We start from the raw sequence: 14,097 nt of genomic DNA on the forward strand, positions 1-14,097 counted from the left end.
ATCATCTATCAAGAATAAGAAACAAGAGAAGTCAAAGCCTGGAGACTACAAAGAAATAATATATATCATGGGGATGCTTTTTTTTTCTTTTCAAGAAGAGAGTCATAAAGTGCTTTAATAGGGTAAATCTTGAGCATTAACAAAATGAATGAAAATAACTAGTTCCTGAGTATTCAATCAGACTATTGCCTTGCTATATAAAAGCACAAAATCACCATCAAATCAGGAGGATAAAGAAGGGAATGATATATGGCATTATATATGGCATAATATATGGTAATTATAACAGCTCCAATCTGACCTATTCAAACAAACTCTTGACCCTAAAAACTGCAAATGCATAAAGGAAAAGATATCAAAGACATAATATTTCCTAGGAAATTTTAACTGATGTAAAAACAGTGCAGTAAGAAGGCCAAAACAATTTAGAAGCCACAATAGCTAGATAATTATCAGTTTCTTTGACAAGTAGAAAACCACAGCAGCTAATGGTGACAATGGTTTAAGGTATATATTTTTTGCACAATTCAATTATATAGAGTTCAATGGAAGATTATAATCGATATACTCTTTCAAATGGTGAGAAGCAACAGAAGGAAAAATGGGTTTGCAGAGAGACCTTTGAAACCAAACTAAGTCAGATCACTGCAAGATCATTCATGGATGAAACTGGAAGGAAGATGACAAAAAAAGGTAAAAATAGAGTTGTAAATCTTTACATAACAAATACTTGTATTTGAACATCTCAGTTGCATATGTAAATTTGAATAACTAGAAATGCCAATAAAGGCAAAGAAAGAAACTCTTCAAGTCAAGGATTCAGAAAGGAAACCCATGACAAAACATACAATTTTGAAAACATGTGGGAATGAATTTTTAAGATATTCAAAGTAGCTAAGGAGCAAAAAATAACATACTATTAACACCAAAAAAATTAATCAAGACATGGTTGTCTTTATGTAAATGATATATACATATATTAAAGTTATACATAGCAAAAGTATAAGAATACACAGAATTTTCCAAATAATTCAACAGATAATATCGTCACACTCACATAAATGACTACATGGAGGAAATATGAAGAGACTACTATCCTACATTATTTATTTTTTGTGGAACACAAAAAAGTACATTATTAAAAGATGTATTATAACATAATGCTGTTCATTCATGAGTCATATAAGTGTTGTATGGATGAAACAATGGAGATTATTTTGTTGGATGACACTTTACCATAAAACTTTAAGGTAAATCTTATAAGAATGATAACCTACTATCAAGAGAAGAAAGAAAAAGGAATACAAGGGATTCTGTTTTACAGAATCAACTACTTATTTGAACCAATACCTTTCCCCCAAAAAGCCTAAACTTATTTATTCATTATAATGCATAAAATTGTTAATATTTGTATCATGATTTTCAATTTAGAAGAAAAACAAATCTATTACTGCCAGTCTTCTAGAACTTATTTTCTTGAAAAGAACATCTTGTAATTAGATACTGAACTTAATGAAATTTTAGCAATATCTGATAGCTTCTTCATTTAATGTTTACAAATAATAGGACTACCATGTTTACAAGAATTGGTTGGTTCCTTGAATAGTTCAGGTAGGCAATAGCTACCTGAGGGTCTCTCCAAAAGGCAGACTTTTAAGGTCTATATAAAAACACCTTCATATACAAAAGAAGATTCGATTCAACTGTAAACTTATAAGATCAAGTAATCCCAATAAGTATTAAGTTCCCAAATGACCAATCAAGAAATCTCAAGAGCTGTAATTCATAGTTCTCTTGTTCAATAAAAGATTTCTAGTAGAAGCAAGGTAGCTAAAATCTTTAGGTTGTGCAATAGTTATTATGCTCAGAACAAAGACTGGAATATGATATACAATTATGATAAGGAAGTAACTCTTCTCAGATTGTTTTTGCAGGCTTTTTATTTAATTAATAAATAAAATGAAATCATTTCCTAAAATGTTTCTAATAAATATAATATACTAGCTTCAGAAATGTTGGATGTACTGAAGAAGTAATTAGGAATTAAAAATATGTTGGCTTCCAGTGAGCCATAGGTTGGGTAAGTGACTCTTTTTTGAAATTATTTACCTTAGAATGATAGACATGGAAATACTCTCAAAATAAAAGGAAACAATTAAAATTCAAGGGATATTAAACCCAAATCAATAAGTAACATATTATTTACATTTTATGCTAACTGTGATATATAGCAGAACTATACTCATTTTCAATTATTTATATTTTTAAAAGATGTGGATTATTATAGCATTCATGATTTTGAAAATATTCAAGAAAAGGAGCCCTATTTATTACTTGTTTGTGGGAGAACATTTCTGCATTTTAATACTTTATCTTAATAACAATGAACTACATATTAGGAAGTAGCTGAATTATGGAAATAAATATTTGTAGTGATATCATTACCATAATATTTAAAAGAATGAAATTATCAAACAAAATGCCATATCCAATAAAGATATTCAATTAGTCCTTTGGAATTGGTGGGAGGAATGTACTTGTTAAGATTTTCTCACAAAGACTTCCATTAATATGATGATGAAGCAAAATATTTAACTAGAAAAACAAATACAAACAAATACTTATTTGCAACAAGATAGAGAAAAACAAGCTAAATTTCTAGACTTTATACATAGCATGTGTTTGCTTCATATTTCTTCAGAAGATAAGTCACTAATTTGATAAATAATTCTACGAGTATTTTATTTTGACTGATCAATGGTCAAGCATTTAAAAATATATAAACATATGCTTTTCAAAATATAAACCTGAATGAGCATAATTAGCAATTTCAAGGAAGAGATACTGAAATAATATTCTCAAAGTAAATCATCATTTCTAAGAATTTTGACCGTATAATATTAGATATGTTAATGTTTTAATTTGATAAATACTTTGGATTTTGGAGAAAATGAAGAATTCTCTAATCAATAACCTAAAAAAATGATTTTGATTTTGTTAAGGAACGTCCTTTGTGTACAGCTTTCTGGTATTGAAAGGGTGAGCATAAACAGCAATTTAAAAAGAGCAACAAAGATACAAACCATAAGAAAATATAGTGATAAAATATGGTATCTGAGTAAGCTTTGTGGCTTTTATATATAATACTAACAAGAAATATTTAACTCAAGGGAGTTAAATCTTGTATTTCAAAAGAATTCATTATTATAGAATCAAGGGAGTTAAATCTTACATAATATTTCCAAAGTCTACCATATCTTATAACCACGGGTTGAACCACACCCTAAATAAGTTATTACATGTATAAAAGCACAAAGATTTTTCTCAAAATTTAGTTACTAGAGATTATGCTGGTACCACCTTTCCTTACAATGATAAAATAGTAAGTAGGTGAAAGTTTATGATAATAATAACTGAATTCTGTAGTAAATTCTGTGATACAAATAATCCTTTACTTATTTAATGTCAAACTCAGTCTTGGTAGGGAAGACAACTGCATGGTCTGACATAATTGGGGAACCTAAATATTATAAGATTCTTTACAAATTAATAAGTAGTTAATTCCCCAAAACTAGCATATATTTGTTTCATAAAGGCTTCAATAATTAGTAGAAAGCTATAGCAATTCTTTTTGAGAGGAATATTTTCTGCATTTACTCCTTCATTTTATTTGTAGAATTTAGAGCAGGTGATCACCTCAAATTACTTATTTTAAAGTTTGAAAACTATCATGATAGAGAGATTATAATTTTTATTGTGGATATATTTTGGTAGAGATTGTATATGGATGGCAGCTATTCAAATAATAAAAGACAATGCAGAATGAAAGAAATAACCAAAACCCTGACTTACTCCATTACCGCCTACATTTCCTGCGGCCATTCAAAATATTAAGATTTTCTTTAATGGCACTATTACATGAAACAACTGTGACACTAAAACATAAGTCATAACAAAAAGATAAGGAGTTATTATCGCCAGGGAATTACATCATCTTGGGGGTGGGGAGAAAGGAAAATCTTATTGCGGAGTGAATAATATGGTAAAATTTCATGGAGAAAAGAGTTCCTTAAATGCAGCCTACAACAATGATTCTATATGGAATTAGGAAATAAAATTATTTTCTATATTATAATTTACCTTCAGTGACCTATTAACATTCACAGCATAAATTAAGGTATACAGGTCTTTGATTAAATACACAAATAAGAAGGTACAATATCAAAAACATAGTTTCACACTAAGATTATTTTTTCATCAGAAAATTTATAAAAATCATTTTCCAGGCTGACAGTGCATATTTCATCTATAAGTTTGAAGAGTCAAATGCTACCACAGCTGGGGGTTATTCTGCCAAATGGCTTCCAACAGGGACCACAGAGATGGAAGCTGAAGGGTAGGGGGCGGGGTAGGGAATATAATTGGTATGTACGAAAAATAACAACAAACCTAAATTTATTAATTAAATTTTAAATCAATTATCATATAACTGATCTAATCAACTATATATTATAATGAAAGAAATCAACACTGGAGAAAAAATCAGATATTGGAAATAAATGATTTATGATTACCTGCAGAGATTAAAACAAAAAGCAATGACTTGACCCAGAAGTATTTCATAGGGATTTACTAAGGCTGGAGGGAGGGGTGAGAGAGGGATACCTTTAAAAAAAAATCCATCATGAAAGAAACTGAGACAAGATTATAAACAAGAGGCCAAGTTATAGCGCACCATGGGATTTTTAATCTGGCTACCTGTGGTTTTTGCAGTAAAAGCTTTATTCAGTGACAAAACATGAGAGGGCCAAAAGAAAACAAAAAATCACATTTATATGTCAGTTTTGCAAATGATCAAACAGCGTGAATCAAGAATACTGAAAATACATTTTAAACGCTAAGGACTTCTTAAGGCACCCGTTTCATCAAATATTATCAATAATTACCTGTGCATCTCGTTTCTTCAACTCTTGAATTTTATTTTCATGCTCCATATTGGCTGCGCGAAGCTGTTTTTCCAGTTTTTCAATTTCCCGTTCATGATCTCGGACTAGGCTGTCCTTCTCTGTATTATGCTGCTGGAATAGGTGCGTCTTCTCCTGTTCATGCTCCCGTTTCAGTTCTACTATCTGATTGGACAATGAAGAGTACAGTTCATCAACAGAACATCCTTGTCGTCATGACAACTCATGTACAGCTTAATTTTTTCCTTAATTTGATCAAATTGCAAATTTTATTTTTACGTCATTACTATCTCATCCATAAAGGGTTCTTGAATTTGAAGGATTTTACCGCAGCAATTTAATATTCTAATAAGTTAAATTCAGTAAATCTGCAAACTGTTGGCAAAAAAAAGATGGCTCAACATAAAAAAGAAAAATGTTATATATGTCTCACGGATCTTGTTTTTGCTGGTCAGCAATGATGAAAACTAGAAAGAATTAATATTCATCCACCTCTGCCTTTCACTTAAGTAGATACATCTAAGATAAAGCAATGAAATCAGTCAAAGGTTTCTTTATGATTATCAAATAAAAGCTGAGTTAAATACTCATCTGGATTATGGCATATATAGTTGTCTTTTAAAAATAAAATGATAAAAACAAGACTATTATCTCATTATCAGCTACGGTACACTATTATAAATAGATGTATGTGTTCTTGAAGGACACCTGCTGTGCCGCAAGCTTGCGCCATGATTTCATAAAAAGCATTCTATTCTCAGGATCCTTTCCCAGTCCACTCCACACTGGATACTGTGACCTTGGCCAATCTTAGCCTCTCCCTGCTACACTGAATGGCAGCTCGAGACCAAGGGCCTGGTTGCCGCAGCTTTGATACTAATCCTCCCAGACTGTGCACAATGGCACCCTACCTGGCCTTCAAACTATAGCCAGCCAGGCTGCCTTTGAAGCAGGTGATGAATAGGGGACTGCAGGAAGCCAGCTTCCCCAGTGAACTCCAGGACACACAGCTGCTAAAAACAGTCACTTGGATTTTTCTTCAGTTTTGGTGGATTTCGGGGAAAAATCCGCTATTATCAAGAATGTTATTTTCAATGTGAGAATCCATCTCCAAAAAGGCTAACAGTAGGAGCTTGCTCAAAATCGATCTTGTTTTGTGCAATGAAGTGCCTCACTACCTTATCTTAAAGCTATAGCATTCTTTTTGAGAGGCATTTTTTCTTCATTCAATCCTGCAGTTTGTTCCTTTGAAAATTTTGAAAATCTTATTCCTAAAATCAAAGCAGGAATTAAAAAATAATTGTCAAGCTATAATTCACAGGTCTGAAACATTTTTATTTACAAAATTCTCCAGAAATACACAAAATAAGAAAATTAACTTAACCCTTCACAAATTGACTATAGTTTTAGTAAAAACTACCAACCATGCCTATATGTTTATTTATCTCAGTGATATTTTATTGAGCAAAAAAAATACAAAAACAAAGCAAAGCCAACTTATAACAAATTTTGCTAACTTCAAGTTAAAGTTTATAGTACGTAAAGCAATCAAAACACTTTCATAATGTCATAAGAAATTAAATTTCTTAATTCAATAAAGTATTCTTAGTTTTACTTCTGGGACACATCTTCATTTCTGCTCTATCTTACCATTTCAAATATCTTTTTCCTCTTTTTAAAGAAAATTTTTATTTATTCAAAGATATTTTTGAGGTAATAGAAAGAAAATTGTCATTTGAAATAATAGTAAAATTGTAAATAGTAAAATAGTAAAAAAATTGCTTTTAAACTTCAAAGTAATTGGAACCCTGGAAGTAACTTAAATTTAGTAACTGGTCAACTTACTTAAAAATTATACAAGAAAAAAGCAACTGATTTACCAATGACCATGAGTGGTAAAATGGTTACAAAGAAAAGAACTACAAGTCCTCTTTAATCATCTTATGATTATTACTAATAATGATGTCTTTACTTACATAACAAATTTCTCAAGGGAAATTTTTAAATGTTTTGAGTAGGTATATTTTAACTGCATTATCTCCACTATGCCAATGAAAAACTTAAATATAAAGTTTCCTTCACCTTAAAAAAGTTCAATAATATGCTTGAGAAGACAATAAGTAGCAAAAAAAATTGCACTTCAAATCTGAGTCTAAAACTCTAGTCTAGACTAAATAGCTTCTATTTTTAAGTATGAAACTGGCAATCATAAACTTGAGCTCATTTTTCTGTCTTGGCTGTAACTTATTTTGTGCCTCTATAGACTCTGAAGTATGCCACACTACCTCCCAACTGAACCTCAATTTCCCTTCTATTTGATATAGCCATTACTCAGAATTTTCCAAGTTTATGAACACTACTTTTCATTTACAAATTTTTTTTGGATTAGAGAATTACAGAAAAGGAAATGCTAACTAAATTAGTTATTAGCTAGGGGGCTATTCATTATCTATCCTTTGTAGTTCAAGTGGTCACCTTCTGAATGCTATTTTCAATTGGCTCCTTAAACTTCATAATGTATCTTTACCATTTAACTTCTGGTCAAGGTTACATCTGTTTTAAAAATTGCTATAACAGAGTTATGATTCTCATTGATGACTCAACTTCAGTTCCACTATCTGACTGGACAATGAAGAATGTTTTGTTCTTCAATAAAATACCTTATGGAAAAGAACTATATTGAGAGGCAGTATAGTCTAATACATATCTAGAAGACATAGATTCAAAACCCATCACTAACACATACTGCCCTACTTGCTTTCTCACATGAAATGCTCAATCTCCTATCCTGATGCCCTTGTTTTAGAGGTATTCTATGCCTAGAATGCTTTTCTTCCATACTTCTATTTCTTAGAATACCTGAGATTCTTCAATCTCACCTCAAATGACATTTACTGTAGCAACTTTTGGGGGGGGGGGATGAAGGAGAGGCAGAAATGATATTAGTGGGAGGGTGGAGCCAAGATGGCGACATGAAGGGATCCACTCTTTGGAGATCTCTGATAAAAACTCATAAACTAAGGACTCTAACTAAATGCTCGAGAGACAGAACCCACAAAGGGACCCAGTGAGGCAGTTCTCCTACTCAAGGTAACCTCGAAAAGAGCAGAAAGGCTCTGCTCCCCGGGGTCGGAGGGGCGGCCCACTAGAGGGGTGGCCCCCAGAGCGAAAGAACTTCAGCCTCCCGGAGGCAGCCCCAGGGTGCTGGGAGCCGTGGCTCACAGCAGCGGGGGAGTCTCCTGAGCTGCACCCCGGGGAGCACCAGGCACAAAGTGGGGGGAACAGTGGGGGACCTCTACCAGAGGGAGCACGTGGAGCCCAGCCCTCAGAGCACACAGCAAGCAGCTTGGTCTTTCCATGGCCCAGACCTGGAAACAGAAGCAGGCAGAGCCTGTAAGCAGGAGCCTCCAGGGCATGAGCCCATTGAGCTGAGGGAGGAGAGTGAAGAGAGACAGACTGCAGAGCTCTGTCCTCTGCCCCTGGAACAGGACTCTGGGGCTCTGACCACATTCAGATCCTGATCCCAGTCTAGGCCCCCCCCATAGAAAAAAAGGGCCCCCCAACCGTGGCAGAAGGGGGTGCTTATGGTCATTCACAGACCAGGAGGGAGGACAGAGCCTCACACACTGAGACCCTTATGAGAGTGTCCCAAAAGTTCAGGAAGTACCCCCAAAACAGGCTTAGGCTAGGAAAATGAGCAAGCAAAGAAACAAGAGGAAGACCATTGAGAAATATTTTTCAAATGAGCCCAAGAAGGATCAAAATACTCAGTCTGAAGATGAGGAAGCACAAGCTCCTGCATCTAAAGACTCCAAGAAAAACAGAAATTGGGCTCAGGCTATAACAGAGTTCAAAAAAGACTGTGAAAATCAAATGAGGGAGTTGGAAGAAAAACTGGGAAAAGAAAGGAGAGAGACGCAGGAAAAACATGAAAATGAAGTCAGCAGCTTAGTCAAGGAAATCCAAAAAAATGCTGAAGAAAATAGCATGCTAAAAACCAGCTTAGGTCAAATGGATAAAACAGTTCAAAATGTTATTGAGGAGAAGAATGCTTTAAAAAGCAAAATTGCACAGATGGCAAAAGAGATAAGAAAACTCTCTGAGGAGAACAAATCCTTCAGACAAAGAATAGAATTCAGGGAGCTTGATGAATTTACCAGAAATCAGGAATCAAACTTCAAAACCAAAAAAATGAAAAATTAGAAGAAAATGTGAAATATCTCATTGAAAAAACAACTGATATGGAAAACAGACTTAGGAAAGATAATTTAAAAATTATTGGAATACCTGAAAGTCATGATCAGGAAAAGAGCCTTGACATCATTTTCAAAGAATTACTACAGGAAAATTGCCCTGATATTCTAGAAGCAGAGGGCAAAATAGAAACAGAGAGAATCCACCAATCCCCCCGAAAAAGAGATCCCCAAAAACCAACCCCTAGGAATATTCTAGCCAAGTTCCAGAACTCCCAAGTCAAAGAGAAAATATTACAAGCAGCCAGAAGGACACAGTTCAAATATCGTGGAGCTGCAGTCAGGATCACACAGGACTTAGCAGCAACTATATTGGAAGCTTGTAGGGCTTGGAATACAATATACCATAAGGCAAAAGAGCTTAGAATGCAGCCAAGAATGAACTACCCAGCAAGGCTGAATGTCCTCTTCCAGGGACAAAGATGGACTTTCAATGAACCAGGGGAATTTCAAATGTTCCTTTTGGAATGGCCAGAGCTGAACAGAAGGTTTGATCTTCAGATACAGGACTCAGGAGAAGCATGGAGATTGGAGGAGAGGGGGGAAATATGAGGGACTTAATGAGGATGAACTGCATGTATAGACAAATGATACTGATAATATTCATATGAACCATCTCAGTTAATACAGCAGGTAGAGGGAGCTTTTATAGTTGAAGCACAGGAGAAAGCTGCATTCGAAGATACAATATGGTGTAAAAATGGAGTCAATAGGAAAAAAGGGGAAATGGAATGGGAGACAGAAAAAGGAGGGGGGGAATAGTCCTAGATATTTCACATAATAAGATTTTTTTTATTACAATGAGCTATTACAATTATATGGAAGGGGGAGGCAAGGGGAAATGAAGGAACCTTTGCTCTCATCAGAGATGGCTAGGAGAGGAAACAGCAAATATACTCAATGGGGTATAGACATCTGGAGTAACAAGGAGGGGGGAGCAGGGGGAAGGGGTGGGGATGTGAATAAAGGAGGAGAGGAAGGACCATGAGGGGAGAGTGGTCAGATATAACACATTTTCTTTTTTACTTCTTGCAAGGGGCTGGGATTGGATGGCTTGTCCAGGACCATGGCGCCAGGTGGATTCTGGGCCTAAGGGGTGGTATGGGGGCTCAGGGCTTCTTGGCCCCAGGACCAGGAATCTGTCTGCTGCACCACTCAGCAACCCTACAGCAGAGTCAGAGTGAAAGGAGAGAGAAAATATAATACATGGTAGTGGAGAAATAAGAAAGGAGGGAGTTGCAATCAGCAATGGCAATGCTGGAAAAATATGAAAGTAACTTTTGTGATGGACTTATCATAAAGAATGTGATCCACCCACAACAGAGTTGTTGGTGTTGGAACAAAGACTGAAGCATATTTTTTGTTATTATTATTTGGGGGAGTATGCAGGGCTGGTGGGACTGGGTGGCCTGCCTGGGGCCACATAGCAGGGTGATCTTTGGGTGTCTGGGGCTGGATTCGGGCCCCAGTGCTCCTGGCTTAGGGGCCGGTGCTCTGTCTGTCACCCAGCCACCCCTACCATCATTGCTATTTTATGTTATTTTGGGTCTTTTTTTTTCTTCTTTTTGGTTTTTGCAGGGCAGTGGGGATCAGGTGGCTTGCATGTCACATGGCTGGGTGATTATTGGGTTTAGGAGGCTGGATATAGACTCGGGTGCTCGTGGCTCCAGGGCTGGTGCTTCGTCCATTGTGCCACCTGGCCATACCTACAATTATTACTATTATTATTTTTTAATTTTAATTTTTTTCTCTCCCCTTTACTTTTATTCACCCAAGCAAAGCTATCTGTATTCATGGGGGAGTTGTTTACTTGTAAACAAGAATATTTTATTAATGTAAAAAAAAACATTTGTACAAAATGAGAATAAAAAATAAATTTAAAAAAAGAAATGATATTAGTGCTTTCATTTAAATGTTACCTTATATTTAAATTTGTATATTCTAGGAATATTTGAGTTCAAGTTCAATTCCTGCCATAAAATAATGCTAAAATGACCATAAGCAAGACACTAAATCTCTCTCCACTTTAGGCACCTCTCTTAAGTCTATAAAATATAAAAGAGGAGGTCTTTACCTGCATTGGTAGAAGTTTTCTCACCAATGAGTACCTCATTCCAAAAAAAAAAATCACAATTCCAATCTCTATTCCTATTCTATATCCTACATACACAAACACATAAACAAACACACAAACATTTTCTCACACACATATACCTATACTCTCTCCAACAGCAATATATGCTCCATAAAGATAAGTATTATGTCCCTGTCCTTATATCTACAGGCTTAGCACAGTACCTGGAAAATTAAAGAGAAGCAAATATTTTATTGATTCACTACTGCTGAATAACTCTTTACAAGTTACTTTTGACATTGTTCCAGGAAATTCTCTTTGAAGGCTATAAATTTCTTTTTGTTGTTAGAGGGAATGTTCTCACTATGAATTCCCTGTAACAATAAAATCACAAGTCTGATACAAAAAAAAAAACAAACCATGGTATATCAGGAGGACTAGGACATTTAATCAAACTGATGCTGGTTATGTCCAGGTTATGAGGGTAAAGGATGTATTTGATTCTGACACTGTAGGATAAATTCAAACACCTTGGAGTTTTGGGGATTAGATTTCTAAGTTTCCTCATTAATAATTAGTAAAAGCTTATGAACACAAGGAAATTTACCTCATCCTCCCTTCTAGGGAACACACTGTCAGGGTACTCAAAACTAGAGTCTATAAAAATGTTAACAATGAAAAACTTCAATTGGTCAGTAGGAATGTACATAATTTCCAGAATCGAATTATTCTTCAGTCTATTAACCTTCTAACCAACTGAGTAATGGAGTTGTTGGTAACATTCAAGAGTTTTGGACTGCTCAGATGTCTATAGTGATCAGAAATTCCAGCATGAAATATAGGATTGGTCTTATATGGGTTAACAAGAATTATGAAAAATAGGATATTTATTAACGATTTCAAGAGGGGTAACAATGCTGGAGATGATAGTAAAATGATCCATTAAATTATCTATTATATCACCATGTTTTGTTTGGATGGTCCTGAATTCTTCCAAAGAACTGGTATGTGGAAGTTAAGGGAAGGAAGGTAGTTAGAATAGGGCTCATATCCATAGTATGGGGGGGGTTGGGGGATAGGAAGGCATTTTCTGAATAGGGAAATGGGAATGCAACAGCTAGATGACACAGTCAGGAGGACCTGAATTCAAATCAGTCCTCAGAGACTAGTCATGTAATCCTGGGCAAATCAAGTAACCCTGTTTGCTTCTGTTTCCTCATTTGAAACACGCAACTACTGCAAGATCCTCCCATCTTCCCTTCTCCCCCACCTTAAACCATGTCTATGAGTTCTATTCTTTAATTGCTTTCATTCCCCTAATTTCCATACTATAATTGTTTGGTAGAAATCTGGGTCACCAAAATTCTAAACCACGATTAACTGCAGGTGCATATCAACAACTTCAGCCAGAAAAACCTCTATAGGTAGGTTACAAGCTATATTTGTCTACCTGCCTTATGCATTCAACGTTATCTATCCTCTTGAGATTCCAAAATCTTAACAGTTGACAAAATGGTTCATTTAACTGATCCTATGAACCAACATAGTAAACTCATATACTATTGTGGAATTTCTGATCACTGAGGACAACTGAACAGTCTGATATTTTCAAGATATTCAGAGTTCCTTAATATATTAACAATTCCATTAATTACTTGGCTAAAAGGATTAGAAACTGAAGAATCATTATAGGAATCTGACAGCTAGGTGGTACAGTGGATAGAGTACCAGATCTGGAATCCAGAAGACTCATTTTGTGAGTTCAGATCTGGCCTCAGACACTTATTTGTTATATGTGACTGTGAGCAATGCCTTTAATACTATTTGCCTCAGATCCTCACCTGTACAATGGGATGGAGATAGAAATGGAAAACTACTCCAGTTTTTTTTGGGGGGGTGTTTGCAAGGCAGTGGGGTTAAGTGAGTTGCTCAAGGTCATACAACTAGGTAAGTATTCAGTGTCTAAGGCTGGATTTGAACTCAGGCTCTCCTGACTCCAGAGTGGTGCTCTATCTACTGCACTATCTATCTGCTCCCATTCCAGTATTTTTGCCAAAAAAAAAACCCAAATGGAGTGATGAAGAGATGAAAATGTATGAAAAACAACTAATCATAAAAGGGAATATTGCTGAATGCAAGATGATCAAAGAAATGTCTTAATTATAAGCACAATAGCAGTAGAGGTACTATTCAAATGTTCAACTGGTATGTTTGGTTTATGATCTATTTATATAGACAGTAGGTGGAAAAAAGGCTCATCTTTATTAGGAAGAAGTTGAATGGGACATTTTACTTGTGATGCCCAAATGGAAATTATCTCATTGAGAAATTCATGAAGTTAGAAGAACTCTAATCTGTCTTGATAGCAGCAGGGGTAGCTAGGTGCAGGAGTAAATACAATATGCTTTCATTATTACAATTACCAATAATATAATGCATTTCTGAACTTGGGAAATCCAGGGTCTTGTGAAACACAAGCCTCCTTGAGATGGAGACAATAGGAGTCATTTAAACTTGCTGGTTCTCGTTTTTTACCTAATTCAAACTTCATACCGATGTTACAACTGGTAGTTTTTCCATTCATTTACAAAATGTCAAGTCATTAGATTCCTCATAAGAATGAAAATTAAGATTCAACAGAGATAGAAAGATATTAAGGGAAGAAAAATTGGCCTTCTCTACAGAAAGGGTAAGACTGCACTATGAGACAAAGCTAATGTTATATAGAATAAGAATAAAATTGACAAAATATGAGGAAAAAGGCTACAGTATGCAGAAAAGATATTGAGCCACAGGTGGTGTAGAT

The 14,097-nt window shown here is 35.0% G+C and overlaps 1 protein-coding gene across 8 annotated transcripts in view; it reads right to left on the bottom strand.

Moving 5' to 3' along the window:
- The window catches only part of CEP112 (centrosomal protein 112), a 644,230-nt gene that overhangs the window by 380,828 nt on the left and 249,305 nt on the right, over window positions 1-14,097 (bottom strand). For all 8 annotated transcript variants that reach the window (XM_074224744.1, XM_074224743.1, XM_074224738.1 and 5 more), the window contains one exon: window positions 4,947-5,129. In XM_074224744.1, the coding sequence (XP_074080845.1) occupies window positions 4,947-5,129 (183 nt within the window). The remainder of the gene's footprint in view (window positions 1-4,946; window positions 5,130-14,097) is intronic.

The sequence above is a fragment of the Macrotis lagotis genome, chromosome 2 (assembly GCF_037893015.1).
Source record: "Macrotis lagotis isolate mMagLag1 chromosome 2, bilby.v1.9.chrom.fasta, whole genome shotgun sequence".
NCBI lineage: Eukaryota > Metazoa > Chordata > Mammalia > Peramelemorphia > Peramelidae > Macrotis > Macrotis lagotis.